Raw genomic sequence first — 18,519 nt, forward strand, 5'->3', positions numbered from 1 at the left:
CCAGGCCGGCTTCTCCGCGCCAGCCGAGCTCCCCAGATCTGGTTGCCAGGCTTCGGCTGCCTAGCACCTGCAAGCTGGAGTCCCGGGCCTCAGGGCGACACGTGGCCCCCCGAGACCGAGACCGAGCCATCGACTCTGGAGAAGCGAACCTTTGTGGCGCGGCCCGGCCCAGCCGCCGGGGCCCTCCGCCCTATCGAGCCTCAGGGTCCCTCCAGCCCTGGGGAGAAGGAAGCGGAGCCACGATCTCTCTTCCCGGAGGGAGAGAGGAGCCGGTGCGCGGTGGAGGGCGCCAGGCCGGCGGCCCGCGGACCCCGGAGCCTCGAGCCCGGGAGGTGGGCGGGAGCTGGGTGCGGCGGGCGCTAGGACCGCGCGGGCGCGGCTCCACCCCCTCTTCCGGCGGGCGGGCGCGCGGGCTCTGGGGCTGGGCGCAGGCCGCGGCCGCCAGTCGGCGCCGCCCGGAGCCGGGAGCGCGGCCGGAGCGAGGCGCGGGCTGTGGGGCCGTCGCGTGCCCGGCCCCGCTCGCCCGTGCCCGCCGCGCGCCCGCCATGCCTGGCTTCGACTACAAGTTCCTGGAGAAGCCCAAGCGGCGGCTGCTGTGCCCGCTGTGCGGGAAGCCCATGCGCGAGCCTGTGCAGGTCTCTACCTGCGGCCACCGCTTCTGCGACACCTGCCTGCAGGAGTTCCTCAGGTGCGGGCCGGGGGGGCGGGCAGCGGCCGGTGGCGAGGACGAGGGGGGACGGCGCCTGGGGAGGGGCCCGGGCCCGAGGCACGCCGGGCCTTTGTCTGCGCCGCGGCTCCGTGATCTCAAGGGCGCCCACCGTGACGTCACGGCGGAGGCGGTGACGTCAGACCCCGAGGGAGGACCCCACGCACTAATCCGAAGGGGCCCGGGGCCCGGGGCCCGGCCGGCGGCCGCGCGGGGTCGGAAGACTTCGGTGCCAGCCCGCGGGGTGGTGGAGGGAGAAGCCCTTTCTGGCCCGGGGCCGCGCCCCCCGCCCCCGCCCCCCGCCCCCGCCCCCCGCCAGCCGGAGCGGCCGCATCCTTGAACTTTGAATCCGTACGGGAAGGGAGGCCGAACCCTCTGCCCGCGCCGCGCCTTAAGCCTCTGGAGTTTCCGCCCATCTAACCTCTTCTGATTCTAAGAACAATCCGAGAATGGCAGCTTTTGTTCTCCCATTTCACAGATGGTGAAACAAGAGCTTCAAAGAAAGGCCGCGACTTGCCTACGGTCGCACAGTCCCTTAAAGGGTTAGCTGGGATTTAAGCCCCCAAGCCCCGGCTGCTTTTGGTCGAACAGCAGAGGGAGGATAGTGACGCTACAGACCGCCCCTGAAGCACTGGGCCCCTGGGGTGCCCCTCCTCGCCACTGGGGCTCTTGAGTACCAGGGGTGGTCTGATAAATCGCCAGAGAGGGGGTCGCACCCTGCGTGTTACTGACCCGGGGATCCGGGTGACCCCTTGGCTCTGGGGCATCTGTTGAGTTTTGGGTGCTCCGCGGTGTCTTGAATCTAAAACTCTTTTGCTGGGAATTGCTCGGGCCCCGGTGTGGGAAGGCGAGATGAGGGAGCCCCCACTTCTGTGGAGGTCGTGCCCCGAGAGCACAAGGGAAAGCTGTCAGGAGGCTGTTTGCTGAGGGGGCCTAGGGGCGCAGGCAGGGAGCACTTCTGGGGCTCCTGCCTCAGTGCTCCCCCCTCCGTCTCTCAGCCCTCCGCAGCCCCTAGCTGGCGGAAATCTCAGCAGGCCCTTTGTTTTCAGTTCCCCACAGCCTGGGCCGGCTCTTGCCCTCACATATGCTCCTGTGAGAGCTGCTGTGCTGCCCCCTCCTCCTTACCCTCACCCTCCTCCCTCCTCCCTTCACTGTACACACATACTCCCCTACAGACACACAGTCCCATTGTCTTTTGCGGTGCCCTTCCCGGCCCTCTGGTTTCCAGATGAGGCCAGCTGAGCCCCTGCCCCCACTCGCAGCTGACCCACCCTGACTGCCTGGAAGGGAGCAGAGGAGGGGGCTGTCAGGCGGCTTCCCTCCGCCTCCTCTGCCCCTCTCCCCAGCTTCTGCCCCTCCCCCTCCCGGAAATCCCCTCTTCCTCTCCCACAGCCACCTCCCCCCATCCTGTTTTCTCCCCTGGGTCTGGGCCTCCACTGCACAGCCTGGAGCAATCTCTGGCCCGGCCTCTCCGCCCCCCCTCCCAGCGCCTGAGCTGTGCAGCTGAGGCCCCCAAAGGAAAGAAGTGGTTGAACAGGCTCTGTCCCTCACCACCCCCTACCCTACAAGCAAGGGTGTCCATAGCCCCGGCGGAACCTTTGTCCTGGCTGGGCCCCAAGCTGCTCGGGCTAATCTGCCTGAAGCCTGGGAACTTGCCTTAGTCCCCTCCCTGTTTCCAAAACCTCTAAATCAGCACATTCCTGGAGCAGCCAGGCAGACCCCTCCCCGGTGGCCCACCCCTCTTTCCCCACTCCTGCCAGGGCTATTACTCAGGTTGGTCCAGGAAGGCTGGTTGCCCTGTGGGCATGGGCACACCTCTTCAGTGCCTGGACATGTATTGTTCTTGCCATCGGTGGCATGGTCATTGGTGGTAGTGGGGTAAGGAGGTGGGTGCTAGAAATCCTTTGGGCTGCCCATGTCCTACAAAGTACCATCGTGGACAGGGCAGCCATGTGGCTTCCGCTTCCGCCTTGATTTCTGCCTCCCACCTCCCTGACTCACATCTGCCAGGAATGCTATGCCTGAAGTCCTACCGGTGAGCCCTTGCCCTGCCTAGGCCACACCAGACATGTGTGACTGGTCCTGGCTAGGGTCAGCAAGGCCCTGTTGGCGGAAGGAGGTGTGCCAACAGGTTCTTTGGTGCAAGGTCAGAAAGCTTTCAGTGCATGCCGTGTGGTGACCAGAGTCTTGGCTGTGCCCCCTGCATGGTTTTTCTTGCCCTGCCTCTTGTCTGTGTGTACAGTGTAGTAGAACCTATATGAGGTTTGGAATCAGTCAGACATCCAGGTGCTGCTTCTGCTGTGGGTCTCAGTTCTTTCATCTGCAAAATGGAGGCACGGAGCCCCTTCCCAGAGGCAGGTGGTAGGACTGGATGGGAGTGTAAACAAGTGCCTCGGAGTGAGCCTCTCCTCTTTGCTTTAGAAGACACACCCTTGGGATCCCTGGGTGGCGCAGCGGTTTGGCGCCTGCCTTTGGCCCAGGGCGCGATCCTGGAGACCCGGGATCGAATCCCACATCAGGCTCCCGGTGCATGGAGCCTGCTTCTCCCTCTGCCTGTGTCTCTGCCTCCCTCTCTCTCTCTGTGTGACTATCATAAATAAATAAAAATTAAAAAAAAAAAAAAAAAAAAAAAAAAAAAAGACACACCCTTGTGGGAGGAGGGAAGGGATAGGGTAAACTGGCCCCAAACTGACCTTTGACCTGGGTTCTTGGACTAGAGCACTAATGGGGGCTGGGCAGCCCTGCAATTTAATCTCAGCCCATCCCCGAACCCCCCCACCATCAGCCAGTGAGAGGAGAGAGGGCAGGTGTCCTGTGCCTTTTCCAGTCCAGCTGCCCTCCTGGGGGGGAGGGGTACCAGCTGCCACCTGTCGGCCAAATGCTGTCTGAGGCAGCTGTCTGCCTCCACTGGGCCCAGAACCCCTCTATCCAGGACAAGAGCTAGGATCTTCTGGGGTTCTGGGGATAGTGGGTACCCACAGGCCTCTGGCTGAGAACAGGTCTAGAGAGGGAGTGTGAGGCTGCCCTGGTTGAGGGGGTGAGGCCTGGGTTCTCCCTTCCCATAGCTGGAGCCTGACCCTGCCCCTCCCCCTTCACAGTGAAGGAGTCTTCAAATGCCCTGAGGACCAACTTCCTTTGGACTATGCCAAGGTGAGTCCACAGTGCCAGGCAGAGGCCCAGGTTACAGGCTTTTGCCCTTGGTGGAGGCTGGAGCTGCTGGCAGCCAGTCGGCTCAGGGCCAATGTCAACCCTGTACCGTGGAATCGTGCCCCCACAAAGGTGGCCTCTTCCCTCCCACCGGGCCAGTTTGCAAATGAGGCCAGTGTTTGCCCTGGAGGGTAGGCACAATGCCCAGCCTGTGGGGGTGCACAGAGCTGCTCTGTGCCCAGAAGAAAGGCTCCCCCTCCCCTTTGGGGGCAAGCCAGACCAGTGGCTGAGGGCCAGGACCCCTCTACCAGGAGGAAGGAAGCAGAGGATGTGGGGGCTGCCTGGAACTGAGCAGGCTGATTGGCTACCACTCCAGAGGGAGTGTCCTGTGCAGGCAGGTTGGAGACCCTGGTGTCCAGCTGTGGAGCAGATACCACCTGCTGGGCCTTTTCTCTCTGGGCACAGAGGGGAATACAGCTCCAGGGAACCCGTTACTGACTCTAAGGTAGAGCTAGCCTGTCTGGGGGTGGTGGGGGTGGTGGGGGCGGTGGGGGTGGTAACTGGGGCCTGTAGCAGGCTCTGACCCTGACCAGTTCCTCTGCATCCACTCAGATCTACCCAGACCCGGAGCTGGAGGTGCAGGTGCTGAGCCTGGCGATCCGCTGCATCCACAGTGAGGAGGGCTGCCGCTGGAGCGGGCCGCTCCGGCACCTGCAGGTGAGTCTCTGGTGGGGAGGGCGGGGAACAACCCCTTTGCCGGCTGGCACTAACTGCCTCCCCCCACTCCCTAGAGTCACCTGAATACATGCAGCTTCAATGTCATCCCCTGCCCCAATCGCTGCCCCACCAAGCTGAGCCGCCGGGATCTGCCGGCACACTTGCAACACGACTGCCCCAAGCGGCGCCTCAAGTGCGAGTTCTGTGGTTGTGACTTCAGCGGGGAGGCCTTTGAGGTGAGAGGGGCCTGGTGAAGGGCAGGGGGAGAGTCGGGCACCTGGTAGCCCAGGGATCCCTCAACTCGGCCTTTCTGGCCTTCCCGCAGAGCCACGAGGGCGTGTGCCCCCAAGAGAGCGTGTACTGTGAGAACAAGTGTGGTGCCCGCATGATGCGGCGCCTGCTGGCCCAGCACGCTGCCTCTGAGTGCCCCAAGCGCACCCAGCCTTGTACCTACTGCACCAAGGAGTTCGTCTTTGACACAATCCAGGTCCGGCCCTTCCCGAGTGTGGGCGTGGGGTGGGCAGGGAGTGGGGAATCGAGCTACTGATCCCTGTTTCTCTGCCTCTGTGGCCACAGAGCCACCAGTACCAGTGCCCGAGGTTGCCTGTGCCCTGCCCCAACCAGTGTGGTGTGGGCACGGTGGCTCGGGAGGACCTGCCTGGCCATCTGAAGGAGAGCTGTAGCACCGCCCTGGTGCTGTGTCCCTTCAAGGACTCCGGCTGCAAACACAGGGTGAGATGTTGAGATGTCCTGCTTTCCCGTTGGCCCCCTTGGTCCCTGAAGCCTCATATGCAGACCAGGCCCACGGTGGTTCCTGCTGTGAGGCCGCTACTGGCCTCCTAAGTGCCCTCTATCTTCCCCGTTCAGAGCTGGGTACCTGCAGCTCTCCCCCCTCCCCCCTCTCCCCTGGGCCTGCTCCTGCTGAGAACTGTGTGTCGTCCCCCCCCCCCCCCCCCCCCCCCCCCCCCCCCCGCCTGCTCTGGGCTTTGCCAACAGTGTCCTAAGCTGGCGATGGCACGGCATGTGGAGGAGAGTGTGAAGCCACACCTGGCCATGATGTGTGCCCTGGTGAGCCGGCAGCGGCAGGAGCTGCAGGAGATGCGGCGGGAGCTGGAGGAGCTGTCGGTGGGCAGTGACGGCGTGCTCATCTGGAAGATAGGCAGCTATGGACGGCGGCTTCAGGAAGCCAAAGCTAAGCCCAACCTCGAGTGCTTCAGCCCGGCCTTCTACACACACAAGTACGGCTACAAGTTGCAGGTCTCTGCGTTCCTCAATGGCAACGGCAGCGGCGAGGGGACTCACCTCTCGCTCTACATTCGCGTGCTGCCAGGTGCCTTTGACAATCTCCTGGAGTGGCCATTTGCCCGCCGTGTCACCTTCTCCCTGCTGGATCAGAGCGACCCTGGGCTGGCTAAGCCACAGCATGTCACGGAGACCTTTCACCCTGACCCAAACTGGAAGAATTTTCAAAAACCGGGTACTTGGCGGGGCTCCCTGGATGAGAGTTCTCTGGGCTTTGGTTATCCCAAGTTCATTTCCCACCAGGATATCCGCAAGCGAAACTATGTGCGGGATGATGCCGTCTTCATCCGTGCCTCTGTTGAACTGCCCCGCAAGATCCTCAGCTGAGTGCAGACAGGGCTCCAGGAGAAAGGGAGGATGGAATGTGACCTCAGTCGGGAACTGGCTGAACCTGGAGAGGGGGCCGGACCCCCTTTCAGCCTCTTTTGCTGCCTAGGTTCTGTTCCTCCGTTCCCCCTCCCCCCCTTCCCTCCTACCCTCAGGTGCCTCCTATTGGTGCTTCAGCCCTGGCCCCTGGGTGGAGCAGGTCTTGGGGTCACCAAGGGCTTGGAAACAAGTGATCCCAGGGTCTGTCTCCTCTCCTGGGCAGGGAAGACATGCCTTGGTGCCGGCCACACTCTACCCGGGACTGAGGTACCTGCTGGTGCTATGTCCCAAGAGCCATAGTGGGGGGTGGGAGTTGGGAAAGTGAGGGGTAGTTCAAAGAATCTGTCTTGATGAGATCTGATTTCTCTTCCCCTTTCCCCAGCTGTGCCCTCTCCGGTTATTTATTTACTTAGTGCCAGGAGAGCACGGCGGGGGAGCCCTGGTTTTTAATAAATCCTGAATTGTATTTATTAACTTGGTTCCAGCCTGACTTATCTGGGATGGTCAGGGCCCTGGAAGGCAGGGCCCGACTGCGAGGTCACAGGGCCGAAGTCAGGCTGCTGCATCGCCCTCTGGCGGACGGCAGGGGAATCGCGTCGGCTTTGTGCGGCGCACAGCTGCCTGCCTCTGCCGCCTGGTGGTTAAATGGGGAGATGCAGGCTCTGAACATTTTAGAAGTTGGGAGTCCCCTGATCCTCGCTCCACTAAAGCCTAGGGTTTCCACCCTAAGTTGGTGTTTCTTGGTCCAGTAATGATAGCTGTCACGTGGCAGACACCGCTAGGTGCTTTACCTGTATTATTTCATTTAATACAACAGGCCAATGAAATCGCTCCCATCCCCAAACTAAAAGGACCTATCTCGACTGGTTGTGATGAAGACTTCCTAAGACAGTGCTTGTTCCTAGCACAAAATACGTGCTTGACAGAAGGTTCATCCAGCCCCAAAGCCCAGCCCATATCCAGGGACTAAGCCATGGGCCTTGTGAGATGTACAGGGCACCTGGATTTTCTCATCCATATTTGTTTACTTTTCATAGAGGCCTCAGTGCCTGTGATTACCCACATTTGACTGACAAAACAGGAATGGAGGCGTGAGCCGAATTCTCAGGGCTCGTTCAAGCTGGTTTGGGACAGGGCCTGGATTCTGTTGGAAGCTCTAGCAATCCTGGTAGTATAGCTCCCTTTAATTTTGGCTGTAGAATTGAGTTTGGATCCTTGCTGTGCTTGCTTTTTGGCAAGTTGTTCAGCTACATGGGGCACTGTAAGACTTACTGGCAAGATGGAGGGAGTATTCCTATTCCCCTAGACTTGCAAACTTCACAATCAATCAAGTCCCTTACTCTTTCTGCTTGGCCCTGGGAACAGGCCCAGTGTGTGACTACCACTACCTTAGTAAGGGGCAGGTTCAAGGGCTGGAGTTTTTGCCTTCACTTTGCCACACAGGCTGAAGTGAAAAGAGCTTGTGTTAGGATTAAGGACCTTCAAAAGGTCACATTCACTGACCGAGGGGGAGATGGGACCCTGGTGGCCTTGCTGAGGAAGTAAAGACTGCTTCTCCAGATGGTTCCATCTTGGTACAGTGATGCCAGGAAACTGGTAGGGAAAAGCCTGGGCTCTGCCAAATGCCTGCGTCAGGCAACAGGTGGAAAACCGTGCGTCCAGCATCCGTCTTCCCAGAGAAGCCGGACACCCTGGGTCAAGCTTGGGCCCCCTCTGCTGGCAGGCCTGTGCCGTGCACCACTCGAGAGCACACGGACAGGGAAGGTCGAGCGGTAGCTTCTAGAGTTGTGTTCAACAGTGGGTGTTGCACTTGACTCCAGACCCCAAACCTCATTCCAGCGATGCTGCAAGCAAGCAGAACTGCTTTGTGGAACTCAGGCCAGATTTTGTTTTGGTTTATTTTCTTGAGATTTTATTCATTCATGAGACACAGAGAGAGAGAGGCAGAGACACAGGCAGAGGGAGAAGCAGGCTCCCTGTGGGGAGCTCGATGTGGGACTTGATCCCTGGTCTCCGGGATCACACCCGGAGCCAAAGGCGGACGCTCAACTGCTGAGCCACCTGGGTGCCCCTCAGGCCAGGTTCTGCATCAAAATGTGGGCTGGACTCAAGCTCCTGTCCTAAGAGGCAAGACAGAGCTGGGCTCACCTTGTGGGTCAGCTCTATAGCTGTGTGACCTTAGGCAGACTCCAGGTATGTAACCCAGGTATGACCTTAGGCAGACTCCAGGTATGTAACCCAGGTAGAAGGCTTGTTTTTACTGGGATGGCCTAAGGAATAAAGGAGGTGAAGCCCTTCTCTAAAGCCCCCCCCCCCCCCGAGATGGGCGTGCCCAGAAGGGACTGTACTCTGAGGGGGCACTTTGCATGTTATAGATTACAGCACCTATGACCTCCAACTGTCAGAGGCCCTCAGAATTCCAAAGTGCTGGAGGAGAAGGGGAGGGAGGGACATTCAGTCTTCAGTTGGCTTATCAGCAAACCAGATAGATCCCTTTTTCAATGGTCCTTGGAGTGAGAGTGACAGCACACCCAGCCGGCAGGGCTGGGCAGCTGGCTGCAGTGACTACCCCATACTTTCCAACCACCACAGCACTTGCTCTGGGGTAACAGACTGGGAGGGCTCCTGAGTGGGACAAACACTACGTGGCTCCCCTCTTAAAAACGAGGACTGGCTTCCCTTCTAGAAATGAGACAGGTTAGAAACCATTACAAGAAAAATCACCTCACACATTCACAGCATTCAACGAATAGGACGAGATCAGAAGGTCAGTTTTTTCTTTTTACTGGTTTATAATAATCTTAAAAACCCCATCACACCCATAAACCACCACAGGTGAGAAGATGAGGGAGATGGAGAATGAATGCTACAGTATGTGGACAGCATAGGGAATCCAGGTATTCCCTAGGGGCAGTGTGGGATGGAGGCAGGGAGTGTGGACAGGAGGCCCTGGCTTGGACCCTTATTGCTGGTTGGGGACTGGCTGGCAGAGAAGGGAGAGGGGCTCAGGGTGAACTAGGAAACATCTCACACCAAAGGCAAGGGCAGTTGGGGGGGAAGTTAAACAGGGGAGGGGGGGGGTCACAGTACATTTTCCATGCAGACTAGGGGTGGGAGTGAGAGCTTCAGAAATTTGCACCCCTACACAGGAAGAGATTTGAGGGTTTGAGGTTTTGATTTAAAGCTCCCAAGTTGGTGTCTGGTCCAATTTCCTAAGATGGCAGCTCACCTCTCAGGGAGAGGCATTGGAAAAAATTACGGCAAAAATACCTGGTTTGGAAATCAAGCAAGGGATAAGGGGAAACAGTGGTGCCCTTTCACTGTAACTCTGAGAAGCGAGACCCGGAAGGGGGCCCTGGGTGAGATGGCGGTCAATGCCTGGGCGGGCTGGGGGTGGGGGTGGGCTGCACCAGAAGCTGCAGGTGCCCCCTAAGGGCTCAGGGACAGGGAGGTACCAGTGTTCACAGACGGCAGGGACATCAGGAACAATAAATTAGGACTTCATGTTGCTATCATTTGGCATGACACAATCAGGCATTTTCTTTTTTTTTTCTCTTTTTAAATATAAGGCAACTTGCCAACACATAATTTAAAAACTGGTCTTCAGTCACATTGCTTCAGATCACTAGAGAATTTCTGGCTAAAGAACAGTGGATAGTATAGTAAACAAAACCCCAAATCTTAAATAAGAACATCAGCTAACATTCCCCAGAGACAAGAGGAAAGGTAAGGGCTTATTTGGTTTAAAAAGGAAAAGAAAAAAAAAAAAAAAAGACCCCAACTATGTATCTTTAACAGAAGGGTGCAAAAAATTACAAAATGATCTAAATTTAAAGTTACAGAAAAGTTTAAATTTCTAGCCAACTATTTGTCACTTGGGAGTGAGACACATCGAGCATGGGGTGAAGGATGGGCAAGGGCGGGAGGGGCTGTTTTCCATGTAGACCCACCTCCAGCTGTTAGAACCATGCTCATTTGGTAAAGGAAGAATTCAAAGAGCTTAAGGCTTTGTGTTTTTTTTTTTTTTCTTTCTTTCTTTCTTCATTAAACTGGGGCTGCAATAGGAGGTGACTAGAGGGTGAATGTACCTGTGGGGCCGCTCACACAACGCTACTCAAACCCACACTACATTCATACAGAAACAGGACATTTAAAACTTACAGTGTAGAGCAATATTCTTAGCCAGTGTAGAGAGAACCAAATGCATTTTTTTTTTTTTTTTGGTGTTTTTAATTCCAAACCCCAATGTGATCATCCTTCACCTACCTAGTTCCATAAGATCCTGTTTTGTTTTGCTTAGGTTTTGGAGGGGCGTAAGGGATGGGAGCAGCAAGTGAGTTAGGAGAGTGACACCAGTGACAAAGGGATCTTGGGTCACAAAGGATCTTGGGTTGGCTGAATGCTCACTACCTTACTACCTTTCTCTAGGGCTGGAAGGGGCCGGGGGAGGGTGGGTGTCAGGAACTAAGACCAACACAAGGATCTTTTCCCCACGTCTCAAGGCTATGGCCAAGTACCTGCAGGGTGCCCTTGAGGAGTAGCAAGAACAAGCGCAGTGGCTCTGGAATCCATGTAGATGTAAAACAAAGCCCTGAGGAATGGAGGGGGGTGGGGGGAGGTGAAGACTGGGTGAGTTTGATTTGAGATCTTTGGGTGAACAAGGAATTTGCTTCCAGAGCACTTGGGAAGTCTGGCTTCTTAGTCCCAAAGAGACAGACAGGGAGAGGCCTAGCTTAAGGGTCTGGGCACCTACAGCTGCCTCACCCAGGGCCCTTACCTTACCCACACCTCAGTCCTGAGGGGAACAGGCAGAGGTGCAAGAAGACAGGAGGTGGCTGGCGGGAAACAGCCAAGGTAAAGGGATTGATTGGCAGCAGAGAGAAAAGCCTGGAGTTGGGGTTAGGGCCTAACATAAACCCAGAAGTTACTGGGGATGGTGGAGGGGAGGATGAGGGCACAGGGCATCCCCTGGTGTCCTCAATTAGATCCCACCAAATTCCCTTAGACATCTAAGAATGATCACATTGGAGGAGCGAAAAATTTGAAACTATCCAATGACTCCAAAGTAAGTCTAAACCTAGGAGGGTGATGTATGATGTGTAGCTTGTGGAGGGCAGCAGGGCTACCTATCTATACCCAGGGTGCTGAATATGAAGATTTCGACTATCTGTGGGATCAGGAGCTCGGTTGCCAGGGGCTCGGTGGGCCTTGCTCAGCATGGCCAGGCTCTGTTCTCGAAAGCAGGCCTGCTGGAAATCCCCACTTAGGTAATCCACTGTTTGCATCAAGCTGTTCTGGCTTGCCACTGGACCACCCCCAGTCCCTGCTCGGTAGTGGGCCCCAGCAGCCGTCCCACAGTCAAGGGGTGCACCCGTGGGCTGCCCACCATGGAACGGCATGGCGAGGTCCTGAGACCCCGAGCTGTCGCTATTGGGAGTGGGCAGAATGTTGTTCCACAGGGGTTGGAAGTAGTGACCATTGGGGTAGGCCAGTGGGGCTGCCAGGCCGTTGACGGGCGGGGATGGGGTTGGCTTCTCCAGGGGTGGCTTCAGATGGAAGGACTGTGCCAGGCAGAGTTCCTGCGGGTAGGCAGGGGCCTTGCCCACAAAGCCAGGCCCTGCCAACTCGCGTCCTGCTGCATGCTTGCCTGTCAGGCCAGGGGCCGGCGTCCCACCAGCCTCACTGCACATCTGCTGTAGGTGAGCCAGCTGGTGCTGGTTCCAGGCGACTGGCTTGAGGTCGCTAGGGTAGCCAGTGGGGGCTCGAGAGATGCCTGTGGGCAGGTTGACAGGGCCTGCGGCAGGCAGTGCGGCTGTGGCCGCATGGGTGTGCTCCATGGGATTGACCACACATGAAGGCATTGGCGTGGGGACGCTGTGGGTCGACACCCGGGTGCTTGCATTGATGAGCAGACTGCGACTAATGGGGCTGGGATTGGCGATCTGGCCCTCACACACTGAGGTAGTGCTGATGCCTGCCCTCGTCTGGCAAAACTGGTTGATCTGGTGCACGATGCTGCTCAGGTCCGGGGGCTGGCTGTGCTGCAGGGTGGCCGCCATTGAAAGGGGGATAGTTGAGGTAGACACGGTCACATTCGGGGGGGCATCTGAGTCTGGCATCTTCCGACCTCCATGCAGCAAGGGATTGGGGGGGTGCTGGAGACCCTGGTGAGACAGGGCTGGAGGGTGGACCAGGCCCTGGGTTTGGGCCATGGGCTGAGGGTGGCCCAGGCCCTGAGGCTGCTGGAGGCTCTGAGGGTGGGACAGCGCCTGGGGTGGCGGGATACCCTGAGGGTGCTGCAGCGTCTGGGGAGGGGCATGGGCCAGGGTCTGTGCATGCTGCAGGGCCTGCTGGCGGGCCAGAGCCTGGGCCTGGGGGTGGGCTAAAGTGCTGGGTGCCACAGTAGCATAGGGCGCCACTGGGGGGTTCATGATGGCCTCAGGGAGCAATCGGGCTCGGGTGCCGTCAAAGTCCTTGAGTATGCTTTTGGCTGGCACTTTGACAATGGCAAGCAGGCCTGCCTTGGTGGCAGCCTGAGTCGGGTAGGGGCTGTAGCGCTGGGCTGATGTGTCGAGGCCGTTCACAGTACGACGAACGTGTTTCCGCTGGGGAACCTTCACACTGTTGGGGAAGATTTTTATAGTCAGTGGGTTGTTTGCGACCTTCTTAGCATACGCGTCCAATTCGGCTGGGGTAGGATAGTGAGCAGCTCTCATTTTCTGTGTAGTGTCCCCTAGAGAGAGAGAAGGGTAAGGAGAGCAAAGAAGGAGAGGGAGCTCATGAGTGCCAAGCCAACCAGCCCTTCTAGATTCCCCTTTTGAGGGCGTTAGGTGGAGCAGGGGATAAAGAAGTTCTAGTCTTCATCTTAGACCCAGTCTTACTGAGCCCCTATGGTAATGAGCACTGCTAATGTTTAGTCAGTACTTGTAACTGGGCAGGCCTGGTGCTGAGTGACAGGCTATCTCAATGAATCCTCACTCCTGCTTTAGAAGGCAGCTACTATCAAGGATTCTCATTTATAAATGAGGCCACCAAAGATCAGATCAACAGAGGAACTTTCAAAGTCCTGGATTCTGGAGAGCCAGACCTGGCCAATTCTCACAAAGGTTAATTGAGGGTTGGTTCCCGTATATGGTACTCTCTCCAAGTCCCTACCAGCCCATGCTGGCCTTGGGGGGTGAAGGTTCTACACAGAGCTGCTTGTCAGGGCCCTCTGTGGCCACTCAACTCAGTCCCTTCCCCATGACATCGAGCTAAAGAGGGCACCCAGAGTGGCACCTCTTCAGCCTGTGGCAGCCAGGGAGGAAGCAGCTTTCCCTTGTGCCCTGGCAGCTAGGGCACCATACCCACTGGGTGGGCATCCTGGCACAGCAAACAGGATGCTTCTTTCTCAGGAGCAGAGGAATAAGCTGCCAACATCCCTTCCCTAAGCCTTATGTCGCAAGTTCACTTTTGTTTACAGCTTACTCTTTGCCTGATTGGGTGAAGATCAAAAGGCTTTATTTCCTTGTGTGTGTGTGGGGGTGACAATAATGACAGGGCAGCAGGGAGGGAGCTGAGAAGAAAGGATTCAGAGAATCTTAAAGTTCTGAGAGCCAAAAATAGTCTGTATTTGGCCCTTGTCAGCTGTCACTTTCCAAAATGAAAGAGGAAAAACCTGCCTTCCTTTGGAGACTGCGGAAATACCCACTCAATGTGCCTCATTAATGTTAACAGTCTCTCTGTTCCCATCTCCAGTGGCCACCCATCAGGGGGCTCGGGCGGATGTCAGACTTCTAGTCAAAAAGGAAAAGGCTCTGAGAACAAGAGCTCTTTAAGGATGCCAGGCTCCTGCAAAAGGTCTCAGCTCTCTTCTCCCTTTCTGAGGTAGGGGTCTCTTAAGTATACACAGAGGGAGCTTAGTAAAAGTTTGCTGATCAAGTCCACAGACTGCCCCAGCAGAAGGAAAGGGCCTGGCCGGGAGCCTAGGCTCAAGTAGCTAACTCCCGCCCTATTTCTCCCCCTTGCAGAAGGCAGCCAGGACACAGCATGACTAAGCTGACCGAATACTCAGCTGGTGGCCTCAGCTGCCTTGGCCCAAGAAGATCCCATTCAGTCACATCACTGGGCATCAAATGAAAGGGAAGGGGCTCAAGGAGTGTGCAAGAAGGAAGAGGGCACAGTTGCCTTCATTGAGTGGCGTGGCTGGTTAGCCTGGCAGCAACTGCTTAGAAAATGCTGCTTTCAGAGGCATGAAAAGAGAAATCAACTCCACAAGGCACAGAGAGATTTGGTCCCATGCTCACCAAGGCAGAACTAAGCAAAAGAGTACAGGAAAGAGTTGGGCTTTCAGGGGCACAATACCTCAGTGCAGTAGGGCACTCCCACGTGTTTGAGGTCTGCTTTATTCACTGCATACAGAACAGATGCTCTGTCCATAAATGAAATGTTTGTAAGATGACCAATTTGAAGAAGGTCTTAAAAGGATGAATGTGACAGTGACAGTTGAGGCCAGGAAGGGAGAGGGAGGCAAAAGACGCCCAGAAACCTTCTATCCATTAGGTAGCAGTAGCTGGTGAGCAGAATCAAAGCCCTGAGAGAAGAGTCTGTGTTCTGCTGCTTCTTATAAGCCACTGACCCTCAATGGGCATCAGTCTCCATAGAGTGGGGCCAGTTTCTGACCCTCACTACATTCTCCTAGATAAGAAAATACCAAAAAATCTGGGATCACTAATAGTCCAAGGCAGCAGCATTCCATTAGAAGCTGCCCACATCAGCCACTGTACGTTAGGTGTCTGACCGGCCAAAATCACGTGACACTCCTAGCACAGCGCCTTAACCAGAGCAGACATGTAGTGGACTCAGCAAGTGCCGTCAGTATAAGTTCTATTCTGCCCAGACACCTTGGGCTCAGCTGAGTCATGGCAGTCCAAAGCCGCTGGATTTTAGTTCAGACAGGTAATACAGGCCTGCCCCTGGGCCTTCCTCAGTGTTGGTGGGCTTCTCTCCTTGCAGGCCAGGTAAGACAGGGTGGTACAGTGGCCTGCTGACCAACAGAATCCTTTGTTCCAAGTCAGTACCAAGTCTCAGGGTGTCCCCACCGCCCCCACTGGAAGGTAGCTTGGCTTGATTCAGGAGTATGGAATGGGACACTTACACCAATTAGTTCTTTTTGTCCTGCTTCTGCAGATGTTGACAGTGGTGGTTAGAGCAGTCAAATAAAGGAATCAGAATCACAAGGAAGTAAGGCTAGGAAGGGTGGATATAGGCTATAGTATGTTTAAGAATCTCAAGGATGAGATGAGTATATTGGACAAAAAAGAGACTACATTCTTGGAATCCAGTACCACCCACCTCACGTACAAGACATAAGCCCAGCCCTTAAAAAAAAAACAAAAAAAAAAACCCAAGCTTTCTTTACACTTTATCTTACTCCCACACAGGCACCCTGGAAGCTTTCTTCTATAACATCTTCCCTTAAGTATACAGCTAACACAGATACCACAGCTTTGTAAGCAACTTATTTATTTTTATTATTTTTTAAAGTAAGCTATATGCCCAACATGTGGCTCAAACTCACAACCCTGAGATCAAGAGTCATATGCTCTACAGACTGATTCAGCCAGGTTCCCCCATAACCAGCTTATTTAAATACCTGGTACCAAAGATATCACTGATCAGGACATAAGGCAGTGTACAGAATAGGGAATCTGTGGGGGCGCTTAGGTAGCTCAAGTCATTTAAGCAACTGACTCTTCATTTCGGCTCAGGTCATGATCTCAGGGTAGTAAGACTGAGAGGTAGTAAGGCTCCACACTTAGCACGGAGTCAGCTTGAGATTCCCTCTCCCTCTGCCCCTCCCTAGCTCATGTATGCATCTGTGCACTCTCTTTCAAGTAAATAAATAAAATCTTAAAAAAAAAAAAAAAGAGAGAGAGATTAGGGCATCTATGGCTAGAACAAAGTTAGAGAGATCCAGATTCAAATACTAGCTTTATTACCTACTATTGAGGGTCTCAGTCATTCTTCATATACATAGGGATGATACCTGCTTGTTGTACCTCACAGAATTTTTAAAAAAGATTTTACGTATTTATTTTATTAATATTTTATTTACTTATTAATGAGAAACACACACAGAGAGGCAGAGGCAGATGCAGAGGGAGAAGCAGGCTCCACGCAGGGAGCCCGATGTGGGATTCGATCCCAGATCCTGGGATCACGCCTTGAGCAGAAGGCAAACGCCCAACAACTGAGCCACCCAACCACTGAGCCACCCAGACACCCCTTTATTTTATTTGTGTGTGTGTGTGTGTGTGTGTGTGTGAGAGAGAGAGAGAGAGAGAGAGAGAGAGAGAGAGAGAGAGAGAGAGAGAATGCACGGACAGGAGGGGCAGAGGGAAAGGGAATTCCAAGCAGGAGTGGGAGGCAGGGCTGGATCTCACGACCCTGAGATCATGACCTGAGCTGAAACCAAGAGTCAAATACTTAACCAATTGAGCCCTCTACCTCACAGAATTACTAAGATCAAGAGATTCACTGAATAGGAAAAGCTCTGTAAACAGGAACCTTAACTATCAGAAGTTATTATTCAAGGATAGCAGGTTTGGTGGAGTCTACACACAGGGAAAAGTAACCTGACCAAGAAATCCCCCTGGATTTGAGTCTGGGAGTTAAATGTAGCAGAAAGCAGTGTTATCTATTGCAGGGACTACAGGAAGCAGCAGCGGGGTAGGGGTGTGAGGGGGAGAATCTCCCTGAATCCCATCTTCCTCACAGGGGCCTCCCTGTTTATCTTTCTATTTTGAAGGTCAGAAGACACAAGTATCATATGCAGCAGGAAACTATCAATAGGTGGAGAGGCACAGGCAGTGTTTCAAACACCAGCTTTGGAGTCTGACCCAAGAGTAAGTTCTAGCCTAGTCACTGAACAGTAATGTGACATTCAAAAGAAAGATAAGAGTTTCTCATATGGGATCATTGAGGAATGAATGAGAACATAGATAAATATACTTAAAATAGTGCCTGGCACACAATAAGCAATCAACAATTATTAGCTAGTATTTCTGAAATTTCTATGGGTTTATCCAGAGGGCTAATTCACCATTTCCAGGCCCTTCCACCAGGGGGCAGATAGGCATAGAAAGTAATAGCAAACCTGGGTAATTTTGACCTTTGTCTCAGAGATGATTTGAGGACGTGCCTGGGTGGCTCAGTTGGTTAAGCATCTGCCTTTGCCTTGGGTCCTGATCTCAGGGTCCTGGGATCAAGCCTCTCATGAGGCTCTCTGCTCAGTGGGGAGTCTGCTTCTCCCTCTCACACTCCCCTCTGTGCTCTGTCTCAAATAAATGAATAAAATCTTTAAAAAAAAAAAAAAATTTTTTTAAAGGATGATTTGAGGACCAACGACGTTTGATCATTTCAGCCACTCACCTAGCAATATTTATTGAGCCACTACAATATACCTGATGGTGAGCTGGAGAAGTAGGAGTAGAGGCTTGGGGTAAATGCAGAAAAAAAATATTCAAAAAAACAATTTTCTAGGGAATTGGGAAAAGATAGGTCAGTGGAAGTTTTCCCAAGTAAAGTTCCAAAACTGCTGAGAACTCTCAAAGCAAGTGACATCATGGAATATACAATCTAGAAAAGCTCTAGGAGGGCATCCACCTAACCCCAACTATGGTCCCCTAGCAAGTGCAGGACCCACCAAAGCCAAGATGTTCCTTAATCCAGACTGCCCCACAGCAAATGACACATCTAGGATGGGAAATGCATTACATCCTCCTACACACAAAGAAAAGAAGAGGAGATGAGAAATGCTAGGGTCAGAAGGGATCGATCCTATGATTCTGTACCTGTGGTGGGTTAGGCCTGGAGAAAGCAATTAACCAGGTGACTTAGAGTGCGGGCCAAGATGCCACACATCCTATCTCTTGACCCCTGATCCATCTCTCTTGCCTTGAACTCTTACAATACAAAGCACAATAATCTATAAACATCTGTACCCCATCCCCACCCTACCAGACACCAAGTTCTGTTTCTAACAACTCATAAGACCCTCCTGAGGATGAGGGGCAGAGAAAGGCTGAAGAGCAGAGTCCAAAAACTGGTTTAAAGCTCTCTGTAGCTGAGAGGTCTCGGCTCTGAGCAGGGCCTTGGTGCTGGTTCCCAAAGGAGAGAGTTTAAGCTCCACCTCATCCTGAATGTTTTATGCTAATAATAATAAGTGACATGGCAGAATTTTTTTTCTTAAACATTTTGGGAGAGGTGAGAAGAGAGCAAGTAGGCTTAAAGTACCATCA

At 54.5% G+C, this 18,519-nt stretch overlaps 2 protein-coding genes across 10 annotated transcripts in view; one reads left to right on the forward strand and one right to left on the reverse strand.

Moving 5' to 3' along the window:
* The first annotated feature begins 412 nt into the window (after positions 1-412).
* On the forward strand, positions 413-6,712 carry TRAF4 (TNF receptor associated factor 4). The gene is made up of 7 exons (XM_025476366.3): positions 413-688; positions 3,805-3,856; positions 4,466-4,570; positions 4,645-4,806; positions 4,896-5,057; positions 5,147-5,302; positions 5,567-6,712. Exons 1-7 carry the CDS (start codon positions 546-548, stop codon positions 6,197-6,199), a joined length of 1,413 nt encoding a protein of 470 aa, XP_025332151.1. The 5' UTR covers positions 413-545; the 3' UTR covers positions 6,200-6,712.
* Positions 6,713-9,005: 2,293 nt separating this feature from the next.
* The window catches only part of FAM222B (family with sequence similarity 222 member B), an 83,520-nt gene continuing 74,006 nt past the window's right edge, over positions 9,006-18,519 (reverse strand). For 8 of the 9 annotated variants that reach the window (XM_035721544.2, XM_025476360.3, XM_035721543.2 and 5 more), the window contains one exon: positions 9,006-12,971. In XM_035721544.2, coding sequence (XP_035577437.1) covers positions 11,365-12,971 — 1,607 coding nt within the window. In that variant the 3' untranslated portion in view covers positions 9,006-11,364. The remainder of the gene's footprint in view (positions 12,972-18,519) is intronic. The other variant, XM_025476365.3, reaches the window with a different exon arrangement.

The sequence above is a fragment of the Canis lupus genome, chromosome 9 (genome assembly GCF_003254725.2).
Source record: "Canis lupus dingo isolate Sandy chromosome 9, ASM325472v2, whole genome shotgun sequence".
Taxonomy (NCBI): Eukaryota; Metazoa; Chordata; class Mammalia; order Carnivora; family Canidae; genus Canis; species Canis lupus.

Coding starts and splice junctions, on each gene's coding strand:
- TRAF4 (XM_025476366.3), top strand. CDS start 546: ATGCCTGGCTTCGACTACAAGTTCCTGGAGAAGCCCAAGCGGCGGCTG. Junction 689..3,804: donor TGCCTGCAGGAGTTCCTCAG/GTGCGGGCCGGG, acceptor CCCCCTTCACAG/TGAAGGAGTCTTCAAATGCC. Junction 4,571..4,644: donor GGCCGCTCCGGCACCTGCAG/GTGAGTCTCTGG, acceptor CCCACTCCCTAG/AGTCACCTGAATACATGCAG.